This window comes from Peromyscus leucopus, chromosome 11 (genome assembly GCF_004664715.2).
Source record: "Peromyscus leucopus breed LL Stock chromosome 11, UCI_PerLeu_2.1, whole genome shotgun sequence".
NCBI lineage: Eukaryota > Metazoa > Chordata > Mammalia > Rodentia > Cricetidae > Peromyscus > Peromyscus leucopus.
Genome location: NC_051072.1, coordinates 20,387,294 through 20,413,404, shown reverse-complemented (window position 1 = coordinate 20,413,404; position 26,111 = coordinate 20,387,294). Strand labels below are relative to the sequence as shown.

Below are 26,111 nucleotides of genomic sequence, written 5' to 3'. Positions count from 1 at the left end.
TTTTTCAGATAGCTCAAAATGGAGTCCTAATCTATGTTTTATATCTATTTGTCTTTTGTTACCTGTGAGAGACCTTCCACAGACACTAGAGTCCAAGGGTGCTCAAATCCCTCCTACAAAATGGTATACTATTCGTATAAAACCTATATACATCCCTTTGTACACTTTAAATCAGTCCCAGGTTTCCAGTACAAGGTGAATGCTCTTTAAGTAGCAACTGTATTGTTTAGGAACAGTAATGGGAGTGGGAGTCTGTGTTCAGTAAAGATGCAATTGTTATCGTAAGTACTTTCCACCTGGGGTTGGTCGAGACTACGGATGGAGACTCCTGGATATGGAGAATCAATTGCACTCCCCAAACTGGCAATCAATCTTGTAATCTAAGAAGGAAAAATATATGAAGACCTACAGAGGCCAAGTTCCAAATAAAAATGGGGAAGCTGGAAAAGGAATTAGAAGTACTGGCCACAGTGTCTGTGCAGAGCTAAGATGGGTGTGGCCTCACACGGATTCTCCCAGCCAGCCAATCAGCGGCAGACACAGCTGTGTGGCCTCACCTTACTCACTCCCGAGTCCTAAGTCCTCTTTCATAGTCTTAACAGCACAATCGTCAGAGTTGTGGCATCAGTAGCTTTTCTCCAGGGATTGAATGCAGATGCTGGGAGCCCGTGACACAGTCAATACATTCACACACACAGGTGAATGAAGCTCCAACTGGGGGGTGTCATGAGTCTGTGAAGACTGTGAAAACCAGGAGGGAGAGGGGGCGGCAGAATGGGATGGACAGAGGGCTGTGTGCTTGGCACTGCCGATGGCCATGACCTCTGCAAGATGGCAGCCACCGTGGACGGTCTGTTTTACTGTCTTACCCGGAAGGAAAGACAGAGGCAGCTGGACAGAGAAGACTCAGAGCTTGTAAGGGCGATTGGACCAGGGTTCCTGGGCTGCCCATGGACAGCCCTGGGACTTCCTTCATTCTGGCCTTAGAAGATGCATTCCTCACAGCTGTGGTTTGGATGAGAAGTGTCCATCATTCCCACTCCCGCCCCCAGATATGTTGAAGGCCTGGTCCTTGGTGCAATGCTCAGAGGTGGGATTAAGGGCACTGTTAGATCCTGAGGGTTCTCACCTGATCAATGGACGAGGCCACTGATGGATTCATAATTGGAGTCCCGGGAGGTGACGGAAACTGAAAGATGGGGCCTGACTGGACAAAGTGGGCCACTGGGGTGTGTGCCTTCAAAGGGTCTCTTCACGTCTTGGTGTCTTTGTTTCCTGGCTGCCATGGGGGGAACAGCTTTCCTCTGCCCACCACACTTTTCTGCCAGGATGTTTCTGCCTGGTCATAGGCCCGGCAGTGGGTCCAGCTGATCACGGACTGAAGTCGTGAGTCCAAATAACAATTTTTCTTCTTCTTTGAATTGTTAATTAAAGGTATTTTATCACAGTGACAAAAAGAAAAAAGAAAAGGAAGAGCCACCCAGGCTCCTTCTTGCCTACTACCCACGCTTCTACACCTCCTATTCCTTACCTTCCCCTTCATTTATTACGGATTTCCCTATAACAGCCATCTGTATTTAACAACTTAAGTAACTGAGCATACTTTAGTTAAGGGCCTTCACATGTACTTTTTTCTGGGGAATCACAGCTACTGCATAGTCCAAGGTCAGCTGTAAGCATGCACATATCTGGGTAGCAGGGGAAAAGCTCACAGTCGACTTCACACCACCATCATAAATAACTAAGAACGGCGAACACAACCTACCTTGCTGGCTACCACCAATTGTACCATCCCAGTGGCTGAGCGCAGAATGGCCACAGCTTCCTCGTGGGAGAGCCCGACCAGTAAGTGACCATTGATCACCAGCAGTTCGTCTCCTAAGGACAGCCTGCCATCCCTGAGGAAATGGAGAGGGGGGGAAAAAAAACCCTTGTCAAGACATTCTGGGCTAGAGAAGGGTCATCTTCTAGGAGGTGGGCAAAGTTATGAGAAGGGACAATTAAGACTGGGTAGAAGGGAAGACCGTAACAACCAAGACATTCTGGGGTGGGACTGCTTTAATGTCAGCATCCAGACTCCCAGGAGAGGAGTGAAAACCCCCAGGATTCTTGATGGTCACTTAGTAATTCGCTCCCTCTTAAGCTAAGCATATCTGACATCAGTGTCGATGACACTTCATCTGGATGGTTAGTGTGATGAAGCAACAAAACCCTCGGGTTTTAGGAGAGTCAAGTCATTCTCCCCCTAATCCTCCCTGTCATCAGCTCAGGGCTATTGCTAAGCTGAGCAGAGACAGTGCCAAGACACGCTAAGCCCACCTGCAGCCCCTCACGGCTCTATTGCCCCTCATCAGACAGAGGCGGGATTCCTTCTGGGAAACTGGGGACTGATGCTATGTGGTGGATGTTGGTACCCGCCTACCCTGCCAGCAGAGTTAGAGGATCTTGAAGATCAAGTTTCTCAAGGCTTATTTCACCCTAGGGTCCCCACAGACAAAAGTACATAATAAGCACAAGGCTCAATCACAACAATACACTGTTGAATTTGCTCTTGTCGTAGGCTGGAGACTGGGCCCATTTCTGTGGCTGTAAAAACCGTTTCTTTTCACTTAAATTAGGGCTCACTCTGAGCTCCCTTCTCACTGGCTGGCAGGAGCCTCTGCGCTCACTGGACTGTCTCCTCGGGGCAGGTCACGGCCCTCAGTGCACACAACTCTAGAACACGCGTGGTGGGCTTCCGCGGTGGACTCCACTGAGCTGGTGATGGTCTGGTTTCCCATGACCAAAAAGGAGCCTGACACAGACGGGAAATCTGGTGAGGCAGAGACTGCGACTTAGGGGTTCACCCTCCTCTCAAGGTTCACCACCACCACCACCCGGGTGCTGCCCTGAAACCAGTGCACGCTGCACACCTTCCCAGGCCCAGCCAAGCTCTCTTTTGGGCTTCCTCCCAATGAGTCCACCAGTCTCTCCCCTTTCATCTTTACCTCCCCCTTTCTGCCTTCAACGGCATCTCTCTTGCTGTCTCCGTCCTCTACGGCATGCGTGGTAATCTTTTTTTTTTTTTTTTTTAAATGAGTGTAGGCTTTAATAAAAGACGAGAGGCACAAGGGACTTCCGAGAGCCTCCGCCTTCTGTCTTCAAAAATCCCTAAAGCAGAGCCATGCTTAGCCACCGCCCCCCCCCCCCCCCCCCCCAGTTATTTAGCACGGTGAAAGAGAGGGAATGGGAAAGCCATGAGGGAGAGACACATTGGAGTCTCAAGGAGGTGCATGGGTAAGGGGCTGATCCTCCGGGAGGAGGAAGACCTGGCCTAGAATATTCAGTGGTCCTGGATAGAGGGCATACTTATTATTCACAGCACCACCAAAACGCCCCAACCCATTCCTTTCCGTATTCTGCCCTTACATTCCATTTCTCTCGTCCCCTGTTACTCATTAGAATGCCCCACCGATGAGTCACATGCCACAGAGAAAAGAGACACACACCACTCCAGGCCAAGAGGGAAAGGGACAGGATGGGCAAGCAACAAGAGCATCTCCACACAAAGCTTCTCTCTGAGCACAGGAATTTCCCAATGGCCGACCTGCCAGATCGACCAGAACATGAGACACGGCGTTAATGGGAAAACAGTGGGTTGCTGAGAGTTCCTTAAGGCATATCAGGAATGCCATTCAGGAAGTTTAATGATGCTCATCTGGGTTAAAACCATCTGAGGTTGTAATCTCTTAATAACACTGTCACTTGGATAATTGACAGCTGTCGTTAATTTCAACGCTGGTGGAGTTTTTAGCATCCTGCTCCGTGAGGCTGAAGAACAGGAAGCAGTCTGCTGGTTTTCTGTTATTCAGCTTAGATAAAGCTCCTTCCACTACACCTCGGGAGATAGATTTTCCCGCTTTGTCTTGGGAACGCTGATACTGCCTTGGCCCGTCATATCCCTCCTGGAATCTGGCTAGCTTGCCTGAAGAAATTCCAGACTGGATACAAGACAATCAGCTCCCTATCAGTGCGATTCTCTTTGTACTCTTACGGTATACATGTGGACATGGCGACATATGGACATACCCCACTTTGCCTTGTAAAAAGTAGATACTCCACATGAATGGAACCAAGAGCAGGGCAAAGACCATGCTTGACATGTGAGGATGGCCATAGCTTTCATACTCAGGAAAACTTTTTCATATGTGCACCAGCTGAACACTGTCCCTCTCATACTTCACACAATTGTTTAGATAAAAAAAAAATAAGCTTTTAAGTGCCTTTTAGGTTACATGGAGAAGATTCACATTTATTTTTCCCCTTCCTTGTGTGCAATAGAGACATGTGACTACCAGCACGTGTGTGTGTGTGTGTGTGTGTGTGTGTGTGTGTGTGTGTGTGTGTGTGTGTAACTCTGATAGCTCGGACACATTTGCATGGTGGCCACATTTTGAACCAGGGCCACTTTCCTGAGTCATTCATCACAGATTCACAGGACTTCAGATGTTAGGAACATGACCTTCTGTTCAGGGGCATTTTCTTAATAAATAACCACATGTTACCACAGTGAGTGCCAGCATTCCAAGAGCTGGGATAAGTAAGCAAAGTACAAAGAAATCGGATCTGCTCCATGGTTTAGAATGTCCTGAAGCATCCTCCCGAATGAGCCACTTCCTGTGCTCAGAGATCTGTTCAGTTAGAACCGCTCTTGACTGGTTCCCTCCTGCGCTCCCACATATCTTTGTGAACCATAATGACCAGAGCTTTGATCAGGTGAAAAGCACCAGCACCCAGCACGGGAGGGAAGGGGGAGGAGGAGGAAGACAAGAGGCAGAGGGACAGGGGGGGGGGAGTTATCTAGTCACCTGTGAGCGGCACCTCCTTCCTTCACTTGGGTGACAACGATAGCGTGAGGCGAGCGCTTTGATCCTCGGCCTCCACTAACCTGAATTCCCAGCCCATCTGATTCTTTGAGCAGCTCCATCTTCCATATCCGGCCAACTTCCTCCTTGGAAGAAAAAGTGAGCATGCATGAAGGGTGTTGACAGACACACGGCACTGACAGGGGAGAGTAGCCCTGTGACATCGGACCAAGCATCTGTCACTTGTCACCGGAGATCACAAGTCGGCGCAGAAGAAAAGGCCTCTGTTGACTGGACTGATGTCTGGCTGTCAGTGCTGCCCCGCAGAACTTTCTAGAATAATGGAAATGTTCTGTCTGTGTCATTCTGTAGGGGGGTCACTGTCCAGGTGTGGCTATGGAGTGTTTGAAAATGTGTGGTGGTCTATTGTTTAGTTCCAGTGAATTCTAATTGGTTAAATAGCCATGCCAGTTACAGAACATCCTATCGGGTAGTGCCCTGTGGCTAACACGTCTTGCCACCGTGTGTACAAACACTGGTTTACCCTGGGATCTTTTCACTTCTGTACAGCTGCAAATACAGCCGGGAAGGAAAAAGGAAGGAAGCTCAGCTCAGGTTTGGGTACCAGGAAACCTCAATTAGTTTGTGGGATACCCTGCCGTTTATAACTTAGAGAGCCACCTAATACGTAAATAATTATCCTTGCCTCTAAAGTGAGAGCCATTATTAGTATCCCAGGGTCTGTTGTAGGGTGTTCAACGAAACATCCATGGGAACGGATAAGACTGAGCAGATAGATGCCTGACAGATGTTGACAGGGGACCATATACTCCTGTTGACTATTCCTCATCAGGGATGCGTGGGACCAAACGTGCTTCAGATTTCTTGGCATTTTGGGATGTTTACACATGCACAGTGAGACACTTGGGGGTTGGAGTCTGAAGTTAGATGTGCACTTCCTTTGTTTCAGATGTACCTTATGTAGACTAATGGTCATATCATTCAATATTCTTAGTTCACTTGTCCTCTTGACTATGATCCATCACAAAGGTTACAATGGGGAATTTTTCACTTAGGGCATCACAGTAATTTTTGGATTTTAAGAGTATTTTGGATCTTTGATGTTCAGATCAGGACCACTTAACCAATCATGTAAAAACAACCAATCATGTAAGAACAGATCCAATTGAATCTCACACTTCCTTAAAACACATATATGAGAAATCCAAACAGAAAATTGATGAATGCTGAGTGTTGGTCAATAGGGCAAGTGGCAGCACTGATTTGCAAGCTACTTAATCATTACAGTATGCTTGAGCCCGTATCAAAATCTGTCCTTTATCCAGGGCTGATACTTTAAGTCCTCTTGTTTCTGGGTGCTTTTTAACTTTGGTTCATTCTCCACTGGGATCCCTGTTTCATGACAAAGACATGAATGTGCTCCCTGCAAAATGTTTACGTTCTGTGAGACATTTCAATGTTCAGAGATACTAAATTATAAAATCTTAAAAAGATTAAAAGTTGTGTGTATGTGTGTGTGTGTGTGTGTCTGTCTGTCTGTCTGTGTGCACATGTGTATGAGTGCCCTCAGAGACCAGAAGAAGGCATCAAACCTTCTTCTGTTGTAAACTGCATGATGTGGGTTCTGGGAACTGAACTACCACCCTCTTATCAGCTGTACAATCTCTCTAGACCCATACAAACCTTTAAAAGTGTTTTTTTTTAAGTTTAGGCTCAGTTCTTTTATTATTATTATTGTTATTATTGTTATTATTGGTAGTAGTAGTGTTATGGTCATGAGTCACAGCACACTTCCCAGCATCTGCCTTTTTAATCCATTATGAAAGTTCAGTGGAACTACTAGGATCCTGTATGAATAAAGCTCTTATCCCCCTGGAAACAGGCAACCTGCCCAAAAGAGCGTATAAAACAGGAAGAATGTGAAACATTTAGAAAACCTGAAATACACACACTGTCAGAAACTGAAATGAAACTATATGGGCAGTAAAAGGCCCAGATGTTGAACCACCACTGATGTGCGGCGATTGGAATGTCTGGGGAAACTATTACCAGGCAGAGACCTGGTGGATCCTACACTTCTGTACAGGGCTGCTCGGTGGGGATCCACCATTCCAGCAGCGTGCAGCAGTGCCAGCTGTCTCCTCCATCCACTGACCACAGGCAGATGCAGGCTGTCTGGCCAAATGCAACTTCAGAAGTCACTGGCTTACCGCAGCAGTTCGTGAACTTGTCGACGGTCCTTATTTCATCCAATCGTCTTGCTCTGAACGCCGCAGTTTTGGTGTGCTGCCTCTGACCCCTGGAACACCTTCCTCTTCTCCATTCGGAAACGCCTGCCCTGGCCTTCACATCTCTCATAGCCCCACTATTTCCAAAAGCCATCCTTGGGAATCAGAGTGATTGCCAAGGAGGCAGCTGGCAATAGCTCTAACCCGGGAGACCTGGTGTCCCAGCACACACCACTGGAAGGAACCAATTCAGGATGTGCCGCTCAGTTTCCATGCTGGTCAGCTGTGTCTCCCAGGCCAGCATCCATCCCAACAGTCCTCTTGGCTGCCTCCCTGTGCTCAGAAGAGTGCAACAGTGGTTTTCCTTTCTGCCCCCAGGGTTCTAGCAGATAAGACACTGTTCCTACTCCCCTGGCCAAGGAAACCTGTAGCTTTCCATTCAAAGAGCAATGGGGTCTACTACTGGAATAATGAACTCAAAAGAAAACTCAAGCTGGGCGGTGGTGGCGCACGCCTTTAATCCCAGCACTCGGGAGGCAGAGGCAGGTGGATCTCTGTGAGTTCGAGGCCAGCCTGGGCTACAGAGTGAGTTCCAGGACAGGCGCAAAGCTACACAGAGAAACCCTGTCTCAAAAAACCAAAAAAAAAAAAAAAAAAAAGGAAAAGAAAACTCAAGGTAGTAAAACTATATCTACCCCCATTATCAGTTTACATCATCATCCTTTTCCCCCCATCTTGCTGACCTTTTGTTAAGTAGAATATGTAGGTATGGCTCCCAGAGGGGATGATACTAGGTTTGCTCCCCCTCATTTTAAAATGCTTTAAAAAAGTAGGGCCCATGATTTAAAAAGCAAACATATGAAACCATGCCCACAGAGGTAGAAAAGGGGCCTACATGTGTGCTCCGGCACTTTCATGAAGAACAATCACATGCTCCGTAAGGTCCTGAACCCAACACACACAGCTAGTTGAAAACGCACCAAAGGGCAAAGGGTGGCCCAGTGGGTTCAAGGACTTGCTCCAAAAGCCCAAGTTCGGATCCCAGGAATCCATGTTAAAAACAAACACGGCGGCACACATCTGTGACCCCAGCACTCCTATGGTGAGGTGAGAGGCAGAAATACAATCAGCTGGAAGCTCGTGTGCCAGCCATCCTGGAGTCGTCAGAGCAGAGATGAGAGATCCTGCCTCAAAGCAAAGGGGAAGGCAAGGACTCCCTCCCCAGAAACTGTCCTCTGACCTCCACATGCATCCTGTGGCACACATGTGCCTACCACACACCCACACTAATACAAATGGTTTCACAAATTATGTGTGAAAGTCTGTAAGATAGGCCAACTGTTCTTTTCTTGCCCTACTTCAATTAGTCTAGTTAAAAACCAGACTTCTTCAATTTGTGTGTGTGTGTGTGTGGTGTGGTGTGTGTGTGTGTGTGTGTGGTGTATGTAAATGTTGGAGGGAGATGGACATTGTTCATGCATGTGGAGGTCAAAGGGCCAGTGTCAGGTATCTTCTTGGCTGTTCTCCATCTCTTATTTTGGATAGGGTCTCACTGAACCTGGAGCCCCTGGTTTAGCTGGACTGGCTGAACTGTGAGCCCTAGGAAGCGCCCACCCCACCAGCACTGGGTTCGAGACCTGTACAGCGCCTGCCTTTACATGGGAGCTAGGGATCCAAACCCAAGTCCCCTTGTGGTCCAGCAAGCACTTTACCAATGGAACCATCTTTCCACCCCGCCTCCTTCACTTTTATCCAATCAGATCACTTCCCCACAAAAGGAGAAATTATAAGGGGCTATAAAATGAAATTAATGAACATTTTTTTTTTTTGGTTTTTTAGGGTTTCTCTGTGTAGCTTTGCGCCTTTCCTGGATCTCGCTCGGTAGCCCAGGCTGGCCTTGAACTCACAGAGATCCGCCTGGCTCTGCCTCCCGAGTGCTGGGATTAAAGGCGTGCGCCACCACCGCCCGGCCGAACATTTCCTTGCTTGGAATTTTTCAGTCTACTGGAGGAGTTTAAGTGAAGACAGGCCAAAGAGGGAAATTCTATCAGTTTAACTGTACAATTGTTGCTATGAAAATTAGCTGCCCAGGGTTACAGCAATGGTTAGTTAAAAATAAAATATCTCTGATTTCCTAGGCTAGAGTCAGTACTGGTCAAAAGCAAACAGGCTCTGTTAAACAAAACAATACTGAATGTTTCCAGCTGCCTGCCCACAGCTCCACGCTGGTATCTAATTCAGACCTCAGGATGGTCAAAACCAGACTCCTCCCTCTTTCTCCTAGATTTCCTGTCTCAGTAGGAAAGGGGCATCATCGGCTTGAGATGCAGAGGACGTGTCAGCTCCAGATCCAAGTGTGATCTCCACCATCATTTCCCACATCTGAACCACGTGAGAGATCTGTAGGGTCTACTTCCAAAACAGATCCCACATTTACCTTCTCATCTTCCCCAACTCTTATCAAAGCCACCAGCATCTTTGGCTTGAGTGATCACAAGGCCGCCAACTGGTCTCTTAGTTTACTAATCCGTTCTGTAGGAATATTTGCTACTACACACCCAGGGGAAACAGTTCAGAAGGACAGGTCATGACATCCCCTGTCTGTGCCCCTCAGGGGCTGAAACTAGCCTGAAACACCAACTTTCTGGTGCACATTACATTGGTAAACTGTCATGGGTTGTTTGAGCCTATTGGGGAGCTGGTTCTCGAAGGGGGCTTGTTCCTTCCTATTTCAGAATCAAGTGTCTTCCGTGATACCTTGTCTGGGGCTGGGATGGCCACCCTACCACTGGAACAGGGAACGCAGGACTGCACCAGAGTAAAAACTCTGTACCCTTGAGAACAGCTAAAAGGTGAACCAATCCCCCAAACACTAATATTGTCAATCTCTGGGGTAAAAATGCCTACAGCGGGGAGGGGAAGCTGGAAGGCTAGCCGTTGGAAGCTTAGGCATGGAGAGAAAGCTCAGTCAGGACTCCAAGGGTCTCAATGTTCCCAGCCAGTTTCCACCGGACACTGTGAGCTCCAGATTTGATGGAGTTATCTCTATCTGTTGCCATTTGTTCTTTTTCTTGGAAGCCTCACTGCGGGTGGGGGCACTGATGTGCCAAGGATTCTCTTTATTGGGAACTCCAGCTGGCTGCCTTGGAGGAAAGGGGCTTCCGCATTTGATTTCTGCTGGATGATCTGAGTACTCAGTTTAATGATGTTTCCTTAGCTCTTTATCTAATTTGCTGTGTACTCTTTTATTCTGGCTGGCTGTATATTTTATCAACCCACTCACTGAAAATCAAGTACTATGGCTATCGTAGATCATCCTCTGGACGGTACAGAACAACTTTATAAGCTAGCCTGTCCAACCCATGGCCTCTCCTAAGGTCATTTCTCATTCCTGGAACACCCTATTGCTCCTGCTGTTTGCAGCTGCTTTTGCTGGTTCTCCTGAGACCTTCCTGTAGGGCTGTTCTTCCACGACACAGCTCCCCTCACGTACCATATCTTCAGGGAGCTTGTCTTTGCTGATATCTGATACCAACTACCCCTGCAGGTGACAGACGTGCCCTGCCATCTCCCTCTTCACCTTGGTTAGTTCACTGAGGATACTTGTAATTATCTGATATGTTATAGGCTTCTTTATTGCTAATAGCCCCTTCTACGCTGTAAATGCCATTGAGACAGGAATCTGGTCTAGCTCACTTACCAAATGGATTCTCTAGCAAGTAAACCAGAACAATAGTCCATAAGTGGAGAGGAATTAACCAGCATAGAGCGCTTATCCACAGATCTTATGGATCTTTGAGCACCACTGAGATAAACATTTAGAGGTTCTTCCAGAAGGACGACCAGTGTGTTTGCCAACGATCAGCAGGTGGACACAGATCTAGCTGTAGAGACAACTGAATTCCAAGGCAGGTCCTGTCTAGACAGATGGCTCAGGCATTAGTTTTCTATTATAATGGTTTAAAGGGCAACGATACTCTTTGAGTTTAAGAGAGAAAGCCAAACTATGAAAAACAGGCTGCTACGGACTTCTGTACTAATGCCAGAGTGTTAGCCTTTCCTGTGAACCACAACTGCCATGTGAGTTCACACATTCAGTACTTGCACTGAAGCCAGCGTGGAGATTTATTTACTAAAACAGGGTGGCACATTAGAGCGCTGCCGTGCAGCATTTAAATGGCCTCATTTCCACTGGAAGCCAAAATAGCCTTTTACAAGAGCATCTTTGCCCCAAATGTGAGAAGACACATCATTTAAACAGAATTTCATTGCAGTAAATGTCTTGGCCCTCACTGCAAACCTATTCTGAGACTATTTGCTTATCCCTCCTTATTTAGGATGATCAGTAAGAAATAAAAAATGTGTGATCACAATGTCAGGGCTTAAAGTCCCCAGTCATCAGACCACAGTGCACAGTTTATAGGCAAGAAAACAGCCCAGGGAAAAGCCAAGGCAGTTTGGAGGCCACAGAGCTGTGGAAAAAACTGGGGTTGGAATCTAGTCTTGGTGTCCCCAGGCATCTTCATTAATAAGGATATACAGAACACTTCAGGTACATGTAGCATGAATCGTTAGAAGGTCTTATTAATAAAATCAGCCGGGCGGTGGTGGCACACGCCTTTAATCCCAGCACTCGGGAGGCAGAGCCAGGCGGATCTCTGTGAGTTCGAGGCCAGCCTGGGCTACCAAGTGAGTCCCAGGAAAGGCACAAAGCTACACAGAGAAACCCTGTCTCGAAAAAACCAAAAAAAAAAAAAATAAAAATAAAAAAATAAAATAAAATCAAACCTGGGGCCAGGTACTGGGGCCAACGCTGGAAGATCAGAGAAGCAGAACAAGCCACAGCTTCCTCACCTCGCCAATTCCTCAGATGACCCTGTTTCCTCTGACTGGATGCCTCTGTGTCCTTATCCAAATGGATCTCAGCTGAACTGCTTCTAGAAAGCCTGAAAGCTTAACCAGCTCTAGTTCCTGGTTTTCACACCTTATATACCTTTCTGCTTTCTGCCATCACTTCCTGGGATTAAAGGCGTGAGTCACCATGCCTGGCTGTTTCCAGTGTGGCTTTGAACTCACAGAGATCCGGATGGATCTCTGCCTCCCAAGTGATAGGATTAAAGGCGTGTGTGCCACGTGTGTGCCACCATTTTCTGGTCTCTATATCCATCTAGTGGCTGTTCTGTCCTGTGACCCCAGATAAGTTTATTAGGATGCACAATATATTGGGGGACACAATATCATCACAGGTACAAGGCCTTGAGCTAGAACTGGTGACAAGGAAGACATATAAGGCCCTGTCCTTCAGAGTAAAACAGGGACACGGAGATACCACAAGCTAAATGGTCACTGGAGTATGCTGGGCTGTCGTGTGCCAATGGGCAGGCAGTGGGATGATGCAGGAACCCAGGGGGGAGTGGCCTGATGAGCAGATTACCAGAAGGTGATAGAGGTCTCTTGCCGACATGCATCTGAAAACTTGATATCCCAGGAAGGTGGGAACGAAGAGCCAGAGGAAAGAGGAAGAGACCCCTGGCAGAGAGTGCCACATCCACAATGGCACCTCCACTGAAACTCCTAGCCAGCATAGCTGTGGCAAGGTGCACCAGGAAACCCTGGATAGCTTCGTCACAGGTCTGGCCCCAGAAAAACCTCGACACCAGGAGCTTGGAATTTCCAGGGGTTCCCCATCCTCCAGGGAGGGGTGGAAGATTGAGTCAACAAAAGATCACACTTTCAAGATGAAGATCCTGTGTATGGGGCCTTGAAGTGTCTCTGGCTTGGGGAATGCATCCATGTACCAGGATGGGGGTGCACCTGCTCCCATGGGAACAGAAACTCTTGTGTTGGGGGTGTGGGGCTTTGGACCTCACCTCTTCAGTTGGCTATATGTGAATCCTTTATCATATTTTTAAAAATCCAGTAAAAAAATATATATGTTGTTATAATATACTGTATATAAATATATATTTATATTATATACCTTTGTGTATTATATAACACAACATATAACATCACATATTATATTATATAATACATGATATATCATATGTTGTATCATATAATAAATATAATACTAAATACATAACTATATTTTATATATTATAAAGTACAGTTAAAATATATTTATACACAAAATAAGGGAGTCTGAGGCATAAAGTTAAGTATGGGATCAGAGAATAAGAGCCTTGAATGATATACTAAGGTATTTGGACATCACTCTGGACTCACCCAAAGGGCTTAACTATAGTATATGTGTGGGTGTGTATGTGCATGTATGTGTGAGAATGAGCAACTTGATTTGCTCTTGAGAAAGTCCCTCAAAGACACAGTGGATGACTGAGAGGAGAGTGGCTGAGGGGTGTTGGTTAGGAGACAACTTTTTACATCTGCTAAAATCATGAGTTCTGGCAGTGGGGGATAAAACGTAGCTGGGGTTGGGAGAGCTTCAGGAAACCAGTGTTGACAGGACTTGGCAATTAAGGGAGGGACACGATGTCAGGGAGGGAGGGCAGCATCTCAGTAGACTTTACCAAGAGGGCTTTCCTAGCGTGTTCAGTGACAAACAGGGACGTCCCAGACCAACAGATGGTCACCCACGCTTGGATAAGACCAAGCAAGACTGGAACACTGGGATGGATCCCATGGTTCAGGAAAGGCTTGCATTGAATCTTAGGCACAAGACGAAACATCTACACTGGGGTCATACTGCAGGCAGTTGGTGCAAAGGCTGGAGAGGGGGAGAGAAGATGCAGACCTGGGCTTAGGAGATAGGACCACAAGGGACAATGTGCTCCCCAGTGACACTGGGGGCTACCTAGAAGAGAATCTCCTTCAGGCTGTCCTTCAGTGCAAATTGGTGGCCACATGGGAGATACCCTACCCTTTCCTGAAGATGCAGACCTGGGGTACCTGGCTGAGGTCACTAGTGACTCACAAGAAAAGAAAAGGTCTGACGCTGTATGGGGTAAATAATGATTACTGGGGTTAGACATCGCTGTACCCACAGACTCACACAGAAGTCATAAGTACACTGGCTGGCCTGGCAGAATTTCCAACTACTCTGCCTCTGGTTGTATGCATTTTGGCATTTTACAAAGAGACACATTCTAGTTAAATAGACAGGCAACTGCCTTCTTGAATGACTTTGCTTTGTAAAATTACCCTGAACTTATCTTTAAAATTGCTTGTCTATGTACTGAAGTATTCCTGTGTTTTAGAAGATGGGCCCAAGTTTTGCATTTTAAAAAGAGTACTCTGCTTATATATGCATTATTTGAGTTACTACTTTATATAAACATAGCAATTTTAATATTTATTTATTTATTTATTTTTGAGGCAAGGTTTCTCTGTGTAGTCCTGGCTGTCCTGGAATTCACTCTGTGGCTCAGGCTGGCCTCAAACTCAGAGATCCACCTGCTTCTGCCTCCTAAGTGCTGGGATTAAAGATGTGCACCACCACTGCCCCGTATAAACATACCAATTTTTAAAAGAAAATATTTGGTCACTGGAGAGATGGCTGAACACTTAAGAATGCCTACTGCTCTTATAAAGGAACTGGGTTCCCAGCACCCACACAGCAGCTCATAACTGCCTGTAACTCCAACTACAGGGGATCTCAACACCCTCTTCTGGACTCTACGGGCTCCTGCATGCACCTGATGCACAAACAACTCACTCGGGCTCACATGGATACATAGTAAAATATCTTTTTTTTTTTTTTCTAAAGAAAACATTGCAGTCAGGCAGGGTGGCTCATATCTGTAATCTCAGCACTGGAGAAACTGAGGCAGGTGAACTATTTATGAGTTCATAGCCAACCCGAGCTCTGTAGTACCAGATCATCCAGAGATGTGTAAGAAGTCCTATTTCAAAAATCAAAACAAGGCTGGGTGGTGATGGCGCACGCCTTTAATCCCAGAACTTGGGAGGCAGAGGCAGGTGGATCTCTGTGAGTTCATAGGCCAGCCTGGGCTACAGAGTGAGATCCAGGATAGCCAGGGCTGTTTCACAGAGAAATCCTGTCTTGGAGGAAAAAAACTGTTAAAAAGAAATATATTTCCTATTACTCTATTAAGAGCGAGCAGAGTGGGAAAACAATGACTTGGGATTTATTTTAATGTAATATTTTCTTAGAACAAATGAGTCTATAAAAAAGAAGAACCCGCCAAGCAAAGTGGTCTGACTGGGCATTGTAGGCCTTTCCTGTAACTTATTAAGTCTCTATGGAATATTAAAGCAGAAACGGAATTACACTGACATGTCAAATCTCCTACTATTCAAATGGAATGGAATTCCCCTCCCCAAAGACTTAAGAGGTAAATAGCTATTTTCTGGAAATTCCATTTTAGCATGACCTTAGTCTCAAACTATGCCGGAGTAAGACTGAAAAGCCCACTCACTGCAGTCCGAGAAGCCAGTCAGTATTCACGGAGGGTGATGTCAAGGGCTGCCATTGTAGAGTTGGGGGGGGGGGAAGCTGGGGAGAGCTCAATCAGCCCTGGATCCTGAGAAAATGCACCAGCAAAGAAACTTCTGGGTTGGTGGGTGATAACATAATCCTAGAAGGTGTGTCGTCCATTCTCTCTTTCCAACCCAAGCAGTACGACCAGAGCCAACCGGTCTGTGCATTATGGGTCCTTAGAAAAAGTGCCAGTTGCAGGTGACAGATCTCCCCCTTCCAGAAAAAAAAAAAAATGTGGCTTTAAACCACTGTCCCATACAGCTGAAGAGATGATGGCCCCCTGAGTAAAGGTGCTGGCTGCTAAGCGGCCAGCCAGAGTTCCATCCCTGGGACCATGTGGCGGAAGGAGGGAACAGACTCCTCCAAATTGTCTTCTGACCTTGAGACACGTGCCATACGTGCACAGCTCCTACCCCAAATAAAAAACATGCAAAATGTAATTTAAAAAAATGTCCCTAGAGTACTAGGCCAGGATTTGCATTTTTAAAATTTTTACACCTTCTGGGTTATTTGACCTTGAGCTCAAAAGGTAGGTAAGAGGGGCTGTGACAGGAAAAGTCTTCACAGTCTAGCCCAGAAATTCAATTTTATCTCTCTGCTTTTTCAGTTAAAGGGAGTGGGGGATGGGGACTTTCCTGTAAGTTTGGTGTTTTGCATTTTTTGTCTTCTTTACAAATCATCCCAAATTATTCCCATCATGTCCTAGGATATTAAAACCATTTTTTTTTTTAAGACTGTTTGTGGGATTCAACCTCCTTTGGTACCTAAACCCTTGAAATGATCCAGGAAGTCAACACTATGCACCTAACTTTTCATCTTAGGCTTTTTGTGAATTCACAGTCTAATCACGACGGGGGGAAAAGACGCTTAGCAAGTTAGCGTGGTCAGAATCCTAGTGCTCTTAGTCTTTGGGTGGTATATATTAGACTCTTGTTTAATCTTTAAACCTCTTGGGGGAGCCCCATAAAACGAACAGAGAGCACAGATGGAAACAGGGCCTTTCTTCTCATCTGTTCCTCCATTCATCCACAGAGAAGGCTGCCTCTGTCTAAGGCTTTCTGTGGTTGAGAGAGCGGTTATTTCTTCTGAATCCTGCCTTGGGATTGGTTAAAACTATAGAAGTAATTGCACCAAACAGGCTTATGGGACATCCCGTTCACTCCCAGGGTACCGTTTTCTCAGCAGCCAAATCCAAACACGATGCTTCCACACCTCTTTTCCACCTTTGCCTTTTACCCCTCGAGGTGTTTTCCGAGTCAGATCAGCCAGTCCACACCCACTCCAGGAGCTATCACTTCCATAGCACCCTCTGCCCAGAGGATTCATGTCCCAGACATGTCTGCCCTACAGAAACGTAACTCTTAAGAAAGGACGCTGGCGGAGGCAGCCTGGGCTAGAAGTTCAGCCACCCTAGTCTCTTCTCACTTCCACAAGGACTGATCTCAACCATGACAGAGAAAAGCACTTGGGTGAGACTTCAGTAAGATGCTTCTGTGTGTCCCTGGAATTTACCAATGTGATAACATGATCTCATAAAAATAGCGCTGGCTTTGAACTGTTAAAAATAAAAGCAGATGCTTCCCTGTGTCGGCCGCCCTTCCTGTGTCCCGCTGAGCCTGGGGTGTTTGCATTATCAACTGCCACCAGGAATCTTTGGCCTTGAAGTAGCAATTTCTCTGTGACAGTCGTGATGAATAACCAGGCAGTACAATGCTTTATCTGGGCCTCAGAGGGCTCAAATGTTACCACAGAAGGCTTCAATTTTCCACTTAGGATCACTTCACTGCCTCTTTAAGTGGGATAGAACTACTTGAACTTTTCTGCTGTTGGTACAGGCGCTGGTCATTCATCTCGAGGAGTTTGTTGGTTTCGAAGTGCAAGGCTATCTTAGGTCTATCTTTTTTTTTTTTTTTTTTTTTTGAAGTTGAAAGGCAACTTCAACAGTATTTATGTTAAAATTCAGATTCTAGGACCAAAGAAATAGCTGCTCGGACCCTACAGTGCTCTCCTTGCCAGCATGAGGATGCACGTTCAATGCCCAGAACTCACACAAAAAACTGGACATGGTAGCGTGTTGGAGAATGAGAGTCAGGTGGATTCCAGGGGCTTGCCAGCCACTCAGCTTAACCTGTCTGGTGAGCTTCAGGCTACTGAGAGACCTCATCTCAAAACACAAGGTGGAGTGGGCATCTGAGGAATAACACCTTTGATTATCCTCTGACCTCCACACATATGTACCCATATGTGTACATGCACCCATATACCAACACACGCACAGACAGACAGGCATGCACCTGTGTATGCATGTTCAGAAAATTGAAAACCAAATCAGATTCTATAATCCAGCTGTGCCTTACCCGTGCCAGGGAGTCGCTGGACTGGAAGTCGGTCTTCCCAGCCTTTGAAAAGCGCCGTTTGTCATTGCTGGCCCCCAGAGGAGCGTCTGCATTTGGAATTCTGAGTTCTGCTCCCCTGTCCACGTCTGACTTCTCCAGATGGGGTCCAGCCACATCCTTGAGAGAATGCGGGCCACTCTCTAGCTCAAAGGCATGGCCATTTCCGAGGTCGGGGTCTGTGCCGTTCTCCAACTCAGAGCTGGGGTCATCGGCCACATCACAGCCGCTGCTGCTCTTGGGTTCTTCGGGGGCCTTGTTGAGAGGGGGTCTGGAAATGACCCCAAACTTTCTTGTTCTTTTCCCCTTTTTGGAGGTTTGGTCTCCCAGCTCCGAGGTCGGTGTCTCTCCCGGTTCTGAGCTGAGGCTGCCGTCGTTGCCATTGTAAGTCAGGTGGGCTTTGTGCTTGAAGCGCCGCAGCATGATCAGGTAGATGAAGCCGCCATTCCAGCACTGTTCAGCCAGGTAACTGCAACACACAGACATGCGCGGTTAGACTGCAACCCCTTCCTGGACACAGTATCAGCATCCAGCCAGGACCTGGTGACCGAAACCTGGCCAGTGGACTGAGGCACTGTGCTTCCCAGCGAGCTCTGTCTTTTATTATATCCCATTGTTGATGTTGAAATGATCCCCAATACCTCGAGCAAACAGAAGATTCCACAGTCTAGAAACTTCTAATTTGTCTCTCCTAGAGCCTAGAACCGGAGCTGGGTGTTTCTACGACAGAGTCAATCGCAACATAGTATTGAAACAAAGTATAAAAAACTAAGATTCTTCTTGTGTTTGCTCTGCAGTGCTCTTGAATGAATCCACTCTACCTCTGTGCTCTACCTCCAGTCCCTAAAAAAGAAAGAAATTCTTGGGGACTAGAGAGATGGTTCAGCAGTTAAGAGCACTGGCCTGGGTTAGAGGACCTGGGTTCAATCCAGTACCCACATTGCAGCTCACAACTGTCTGTAACTCCAGTTATGGGGGATCCAACACCATCACACAGACATACATGCACGCAAAACACCAACACACATAAAAATAAAAAATAAATAAAAAGAAAATTCTTGTACAAGTAAATTCTAGCATTCCTTAGCATAATAAGGCAACTATGGTTGACAACATTTAGTTGTATGTTTCAAAACAACTAAGAGAGGGTTCTGAATGTTCCAAAAGAAATGGCCAATATTGGAGGTGACAGGTGCCAATTACCTTGATTGGATCATTATGACACATATGTGTCACTTTATATCCCATAGGTATACATGATTATACATATTTAAACATGTGAAGAGACTGAACAACAACAACAAAAAAACCTTCACTCCTTTAACAATCTCTTGCATTGGAATTACACACGACTCCCATCTCTGTGTGGCTGATGAGTAATACTACAGTTCCCGAAGTAAAGAACAGATAAGTGGGGCTGGCAGGAGAGATGGCTCAGTGGCCAAGAGCACTTGTTTTTGCCGAGGACCTGGGTTCACTTTCCAGTACTGCCTTGTGGCTCACAACCATCTGTAACTCCAGGGAATCCAATGCTCTTCTGACTTCTCAAGGCACCAGACATGTATATGGTCTGCATACATACAGACAAAACACTCATACACATCAAAAATAAAAATAAAATAAAAAAAGAGATAAAACAGACCCGAGAAAGTATGAATTCTGATATTAGGATGAGAAGGAAATGACCACTACAATAAGAACTTCTGCTTGAGGGCAGATGAAGTGAGACCAGATCAACGCCGAGCGTACACGGGGCGTTAGTATGTGGCCTGCTAAGGAAGCACTGGTAGCCATCCGTGTGTGGTTTTTTCTTGTTAACGGCTCTAGTTTGGGCTTTTCATAGAGTACACGGACTGCCTTCGAGGCATCACATTTAGAGGAGAAAAGGTCATCGACAAAGCTGACAAGGACCAAGAACGGTGTCAGAAACCATCAACCAGGAACAGTTGGAGGAGCAGGGGACCCTCAAAACAGAGAAGGCAGATCATAGCCAGTCACTTTTTCATATATTTGAGAGCTGACAAATACGAAGACACAGGAGACAATAAAACTGAGAGCATGCATGGGAAGCGTGACATAGTATCCACTCCAGAACCTGGGGAATAGGAAGAAATGAAGGAAGTCATGGTTGGTATTTAGGAGCTCAGATCATTAAAGCTACGGTAAAAACTTCCTCAAAGTCAGGAAATTAAGACAGGCTGGACCCTCCGCTCCCCAAGAAGATCAGGATGTACAGATCCCCAAAGAATCCTGGGGGAATGCCTACATCACTGGAATCTCGCCACCTCCTACACATCCCTGGCTCCCAAGCAAAGAGCGTCAATAACTAAATCCTCCATAAACCCAACCTGCTTCCCACGCTTACAGAACCACAGGCCCGGAGGCTGTGTGGCCTCGGTCCGCAGTGAGTGAGAAGTAGAGAAAGAGGCTTCGGAAGTGTACCCCGCCACCTGCTCTCCCTCCAGGCAGTGCTGATTCCAAAGAAAAGAGGACTCTGGGTAAACAGACATTACGATGCCCTTCTGCGATTCTGTCATCAGGGAAAAAATCAGATGAGAACACGGAGCTGTCAGCACGTGGGAAGGAGGGCAGCTCATCTTTCCTCTCGTCTCACCATGAGCGCCCATGTCAGCAGCATGCTGGTGACAGAAAGGGGAGCCATCCTGACTGGCTTGCTAGGAATATGCTAGAGTCTGGTCCAAAGGATCCCCCACACTTAATAGATCAGTGCCATAAGGACTTGGGTGTGTTCATGGAAGAATGCTTGCTGAATATGTGTGAGACACTGGATTCAACCCCAGTAACACACACACACACACACACACACACACCACTCTAGTGTGTGTGTGTATGTGTGTGTGCACCAATATTTTCTTTAGTACCAAAAAGGCCAGCCCACTGTTTTGAAGTACAAGAACTAACAAACCCTTTTCCATATGTGCTCTCATGGAAGCTGCTAGAACCTCGGAAGGCACCCGTGATGCAGACAGCACGTCAGTTTTTCTACAGGGTCTATGCTGGGCAAAACCATAAAGCCAAAAATAGTTTATTTTCAGCTTTGCGCCATCTCTCTGCCTTCTTCTGGCTTCCTAGCAATAAATAATACCGTGACACCGGAAAGGAACTGTAAGACAGGTAGTTTTGTTCCTTCCTGGACTCTGGATTTTATAAGGTCATCTCGAAGACAATGGGTAATTAATGAATTATGGACCCCATAATAAGCCAGTGATAAAGACCCTTTGGCTGGGGGGGTGTCATTTCCTTAGAATTCTTAAAATCACCTTACATCTAACAGATCCACCCATACTCTCTATCTATGTGCCTCCAAATGATTCAAATGATTTACCTAGCCTTCCTTTCCAGTGTGTGTGTGTGTGTGTGTGTGTGTGTGTGTGTGTGTGTGTGTGTGTATGTGCAGGTATGCGTGCACATGTGTTTGTGTACATGTGAAAGACAGAAAGGATCAAGGACAACCTTGGGTGTCATTCCTCAGGTGCTGTCCCCCTGCCCCCATAAGACGTCTCCCTGGCCTGGTCCTCATCATGAAAGCTGGGCAGTAAGGCTTATTTGCCCAGTACAGGGTTGCAAGTATGAGTCACCAGGCAGGCCTGAAAATGTTCGTCTTTTCCTTGTACTGAAGTCCTCCTGGTTGCAAGGCTGCCTTTACTGGCCTAGCTGTCTTTCCACCTCAAGCATTAGAAACCTTACAGCAAACTTTGAAATCAGTTGGTCTTAGCTTTGAGTTGTTTTAACAGAAATCTGAGCCTTGGCTATTCATAAAGGAAAGGGTTTGTTTTGGCTCAGGATGCTGAAGGCTGGGGCGTTCTAGGATGGGTGGGCACATCTCACAAGTAGACTTTAACTCATGGCAGAAGGAAGAGGTGAGTGGATGCAGGATGGGAGACAGCAAAGGATGGGCTCGCTGTACAGTAGTCAGTGCTGGAGATGACCAATCCGGTCCCGTGAGAATTAACACGTGACAAAGGCGTGAATCTGCTCCCAGCTCAAGCATCTCCCACCAGACGTTAACTCCAGGCTCAACTGTGTGTGTGTGTGGGGGGGGGTGTGGGGGGCAACCAGCCTTGAACAAACTGCGGCATGGCAGCTGAGAAAGGATAAATTGAATGTGATGAGTGACGTTTGAGGTTTAGAAAAATAGATTTCCTCTTCATAAAAAAGGCCTGGGGCTTTTCCGGAGCTTCTCTATGGTAGTGTCTCCATTCTCCACTCCCCATATTTAGATTTTGGCAAATAAAATTATTAATTTAATTAGAATTTGAATTTTACTTTAATTTTCCTAGGATGACTTTAAAATGAAGAAAGGCCAGCATATCTGATAATGAAATTTTATTATATTTTATTTTAAATTGTGTGTCGCCGGGTGGTGGTAGCACACACCTTTAATCCCAGCACTCAGGAGACAGAGGTAGGTGGATCTCTGTGAGTTTGAGTCCAGCCTGGTCTACAGAGCAAGTTCCAGGACAGCCAGTGTTACATAAAGAAACCCTTTCTTGAAACACACACACACACACACACACACACACACACACACACACACACTTTTCAAAATAACTTGGATGTCCAGCACTGGGCACTGCTCATGAAATATCATGTAACTTAAGCTCTCAAGGAATTCTATAACTCAAGACTTTTCAACAAAGCGGAAATTCCTACGTCATCTCAGAATGCCAGACACTCCGTGTAGATGAAAACAAACCCTGATCAAAGGAGGATGTTCACACATGAGTACTATGACAGCGACTGAAAGGTATATGGTTTGTTTTTGTGTTTTCAGTTTAGGGATGAATCCCAGGGCCATGTACATGCTAAGCATGCATTCTGTCACGGGGCCATATCATCAACATGGGATCTGAGTTCCATAGAACAATAGGAGAAATCTGGAGTGGAGGCTCACATCTGTAACCCTAGGCTAGCCTCGATTCACACACACACACACACACCCCAGATTAGGTGCTGACCGCTACTCTGTCATTGGACAAACGGAGATCAACTGTTTTTTGCCCATGGTTGTTTTCTCCTGAGAAGTAATGGAGGTTGAGTTGTCTTTCTATGGTTCTTTGGAAACGTGCTAAAGCCTCGTCATTCCAGAGGACTCTCGGAGGTTGTTTAGAGGTTTTGAAGAAATGTGGGTTGGGAGGAAATGTTAAATACACGGAGATTAATTTCCCAGGGAAGATTTGGCTGAGAAACAGAGGGAGGCAAGTTCAGACAGATCCACAGAAGGGAAGGGAGCCAGTTGCCCATGGTAGTCTGCCTTGGGTGCTGCCTCCCAGAGAGCTTGAAGTGGAGGGATAAGACTCACCGATGCCACAGCCTTCTCTAAGAAAGCCTGTGGGTATCACACATTTAAAAAGTGAAAATTGAGTGATAGCTGTGGATGGCGGTGCATGCTACCCATAGGGAACCAGGGCCTGGGGAGATGGTGGAGACTCAATAATACTCTGGCTACAGTAATCTAGATTTATGTATGGGGAATATATTCCAAGACCTCCCAGAGGATGCCTGACGAAGGGACCATACTTGCTCTATATACTGTTTTTCTCTGTCCATACATTTTCAAGTTTTTCACTTAAGGCTTCTCTTTGGCACATCTGAATTGTCATTAATTCTACTCTGGTGCTTAATTGGCTACAATTAAGGAGAATGGGGGTTATCTGAACGCAATCAATCATTTAGCACAACAGCTGACCTACTAACCAAGTCAGCTAAATGGCTAGCAAGTTGGCAGTAGAGACAGCATGGTCACCCTGGACAAAGAGATGGTTCGCATCCTGGGTAAAGCAGGGCGGGATGGCTCCAGAGTCCCTCACGCTCCTGAGAACAGTGCACAGTTTAAAATTATGAATTGTTTCTGAAACTTGCCATTCACTATTCTCAGAATGAATGGCCACGGACAACACAAACCGCAATAAACAGGACTGAGCGGAAACAGAGTAAGAATTAGTGTACTATTATTCCCGTGAACAATGGACTGTCTGTCATCCTTGACCCAGAAGCCTCCTTTCTTTTGTCATCATTCATGAGCCTACAGCAGGTCAACCAGTGTCCCACCCGTCAGGCATAACCACAGTTCTTCCCTTACAGCAGGACAGCGCACAGAATAGCTGGTCGACAACTGGTTTTGTTCCTAACACCAGGCTTACAAAAGGAGCTCAACATTTTATGGGCACCAGCGACTAGAATGTAAATCAATGTGCACCTGAAGTCTAGCCAATATGCAATGTCTACAATGTCCTGTGTAAATCCGGGTCGACAGCCTTTAGGACGGCTGAGACATTTCTGTCTCTCAGCGTTGAGTATAGACATGTCCTTTTCCATTTCAACTCTATCTCCTGCAACCTCTGAGACACTGTCACATCCCTTCTATGCTGAAGCAGACTATGGGTTCTTTCAATTCCCTTCTCAGATCTTCCAGAAATAAAGGGGTGGGGGTGGGGCACTGCAGAGAAACAATTTGGGGAAAGCGGCAAAGTCCTGGGGTTGATGGGAACATCATCTCGATTTCCATGTAACAAGGTCATCACTGGTCTTGATCTCAGAAGCTCACATCTCACGGTTAATAGGGTTGACTTCGCAACCTCTCCAGCAAATTCTAACACTTAGCTGCCATGTGTATTCGTGACTCCGGTAAACTTCTCAGGAGGGAAGTGGAAGCCTGGCACTTTGCTCGTACATCCATGAGCTCCGGTGAAGACTGTTTTCTTCATGTTTTTCGGGCCATCTACAATCCTGAGAGGTTCCTTCCTGTGCTAGTTCCTAGACTTTCCACACAGGCTGTTGCTCCTGATCTTCCCTTGCAAGGGGGCTGCTATCAAATGCCCCAGAAAAAAAGTTTTAAGAGCTAGAACCCAAGATATCTTCTGGAGTAGAGCTACCCACTTAATGTGAGGAGAAGTCCCATACTCTCCTGCCAATCTCCCAAATTCCTCCCACAGTAAAAGCTGCTGGAAGCTCTGGGACTGAGAATCACGTTCTCCCTTCCTGCTCTGCCTTCCCCAAACCAGCCACAGCTGGCCGCTCACAACCAGCAGATGACCTCCCAAGTCCACCCAGTGTCCCTCTCCTCCTTCAGGGGTAACTGAGAGAAGGTGGAACCCCGTTGGCCTGTGTGTCTCAGGGGGCCACACAAAACTTCTCACACACGAATTCAGACATTGACGAAATGTCTGCGCCCTCTGGTTCCCTGACTTTCAAGCGGCTCCAGACCCATCTTGAAGCAATTTCTCCAGCTCGCCTCCATCCTTCCAGGGTCCGTTCCACGGGTTTGGCCTGAGTCTGCCCTCTCCTTGTGCCAAGCCTGGTTTCACTTATGTCAAAACAGCCTCCATCAAAATGGCAGGCTCCTTTTCAGAATGGCTTACCCTGTTCTGAAGTCAGAAAAGACACTAAGAGAAAGGCCACTCTCCCCATCTACACGTTCCAGCCGATGTCCCGTCTAATTCTAAATCCTATATAGAACCTACCCTTTCCCTTTTCGTTTCCTCTCTGGCAGGCATGGCTAGGCTGACAGGTCCCATAACCACCTAAGGGTCATGCAGACTGCCTGCCAGCTGTGGTCTTCCTCCCTGAGGCAAAGGGTGCTGCTACTGTGAAGCTGGAGGAGATGCTGGAGCCTTTCCCTGTGGACCATCCATCTTTGTGATCCGTTCAGACCCTTGCTGGTTTAGAGGCCTCTGATGACAAGAAATCCAAGTCAACAGAACTCTGGCCTAGAAAGACAGGCAAGGCGCGTCTTTCCAGATATGGGGAGGAACCATGGTAAAACCTTGGCATCCACCGAGTAGCTGGAACTGGGTTCTGATAGTGTGCACTGTTAGAGGCCTCCGGTTCTTAGTTCTTTTCAGATACTATAAATGCCTTTGCATTCTCCCTCTTTATAAGGATTTTTAAAGTAACTGCATGTGAAGCACACACACACACACACACACACACACACACACACACACAAAGCCTTCAGTGGCAGAATGTGCAGGTACAAACGTTAAAGACGCAAAGCTTGCTTTTAACTGCGTTTGTATTAGAAGTGCTCCATACCAGCGAATTTCATCATAGAAACGGGGCAGGGACCAGTACTGATTAACATCAAACAACATGCCATGTTAAGTCCTATGAACACAGAACCTCAGGTCAACCTAAGACAGCC

General features: G+C 46.5%; 1 protein-coding gene across 4 annotated transcripts in view; it reads right to left on the bottom strand.

Moving 5' to 3' along the window:
* The window catches only part of Pdzd2 (PDZ domain containing 2), a 381,914-nt gene that overhangs the window by 86,652 nt on the left and 269,151 nt on the right, over positions 1–26,111 (bottom strand). For all 4 annotated transcript variants that reach the window (XM_028884407.2, XM_028884405.2, XM_037209380.1 and 1 more), the window contains 3 exons: positions 17,912–18,416; positions 4,848–4,990; positions 1,766–1,898 (listed from right to left, as the gene is read on the bottom strand). In XM_028884407.2, the coding sequence (XP_028740240.1) occupies positions 1,766–1,898; positions 4,848–4,990; positions 17,912–18,416 (781 nt within the window). The remainder of the gene's footprint in view (positions 1–1,765; positions 1,899–4,847; positions 4,991–17,911; positions 18,417–26,111) is intronic.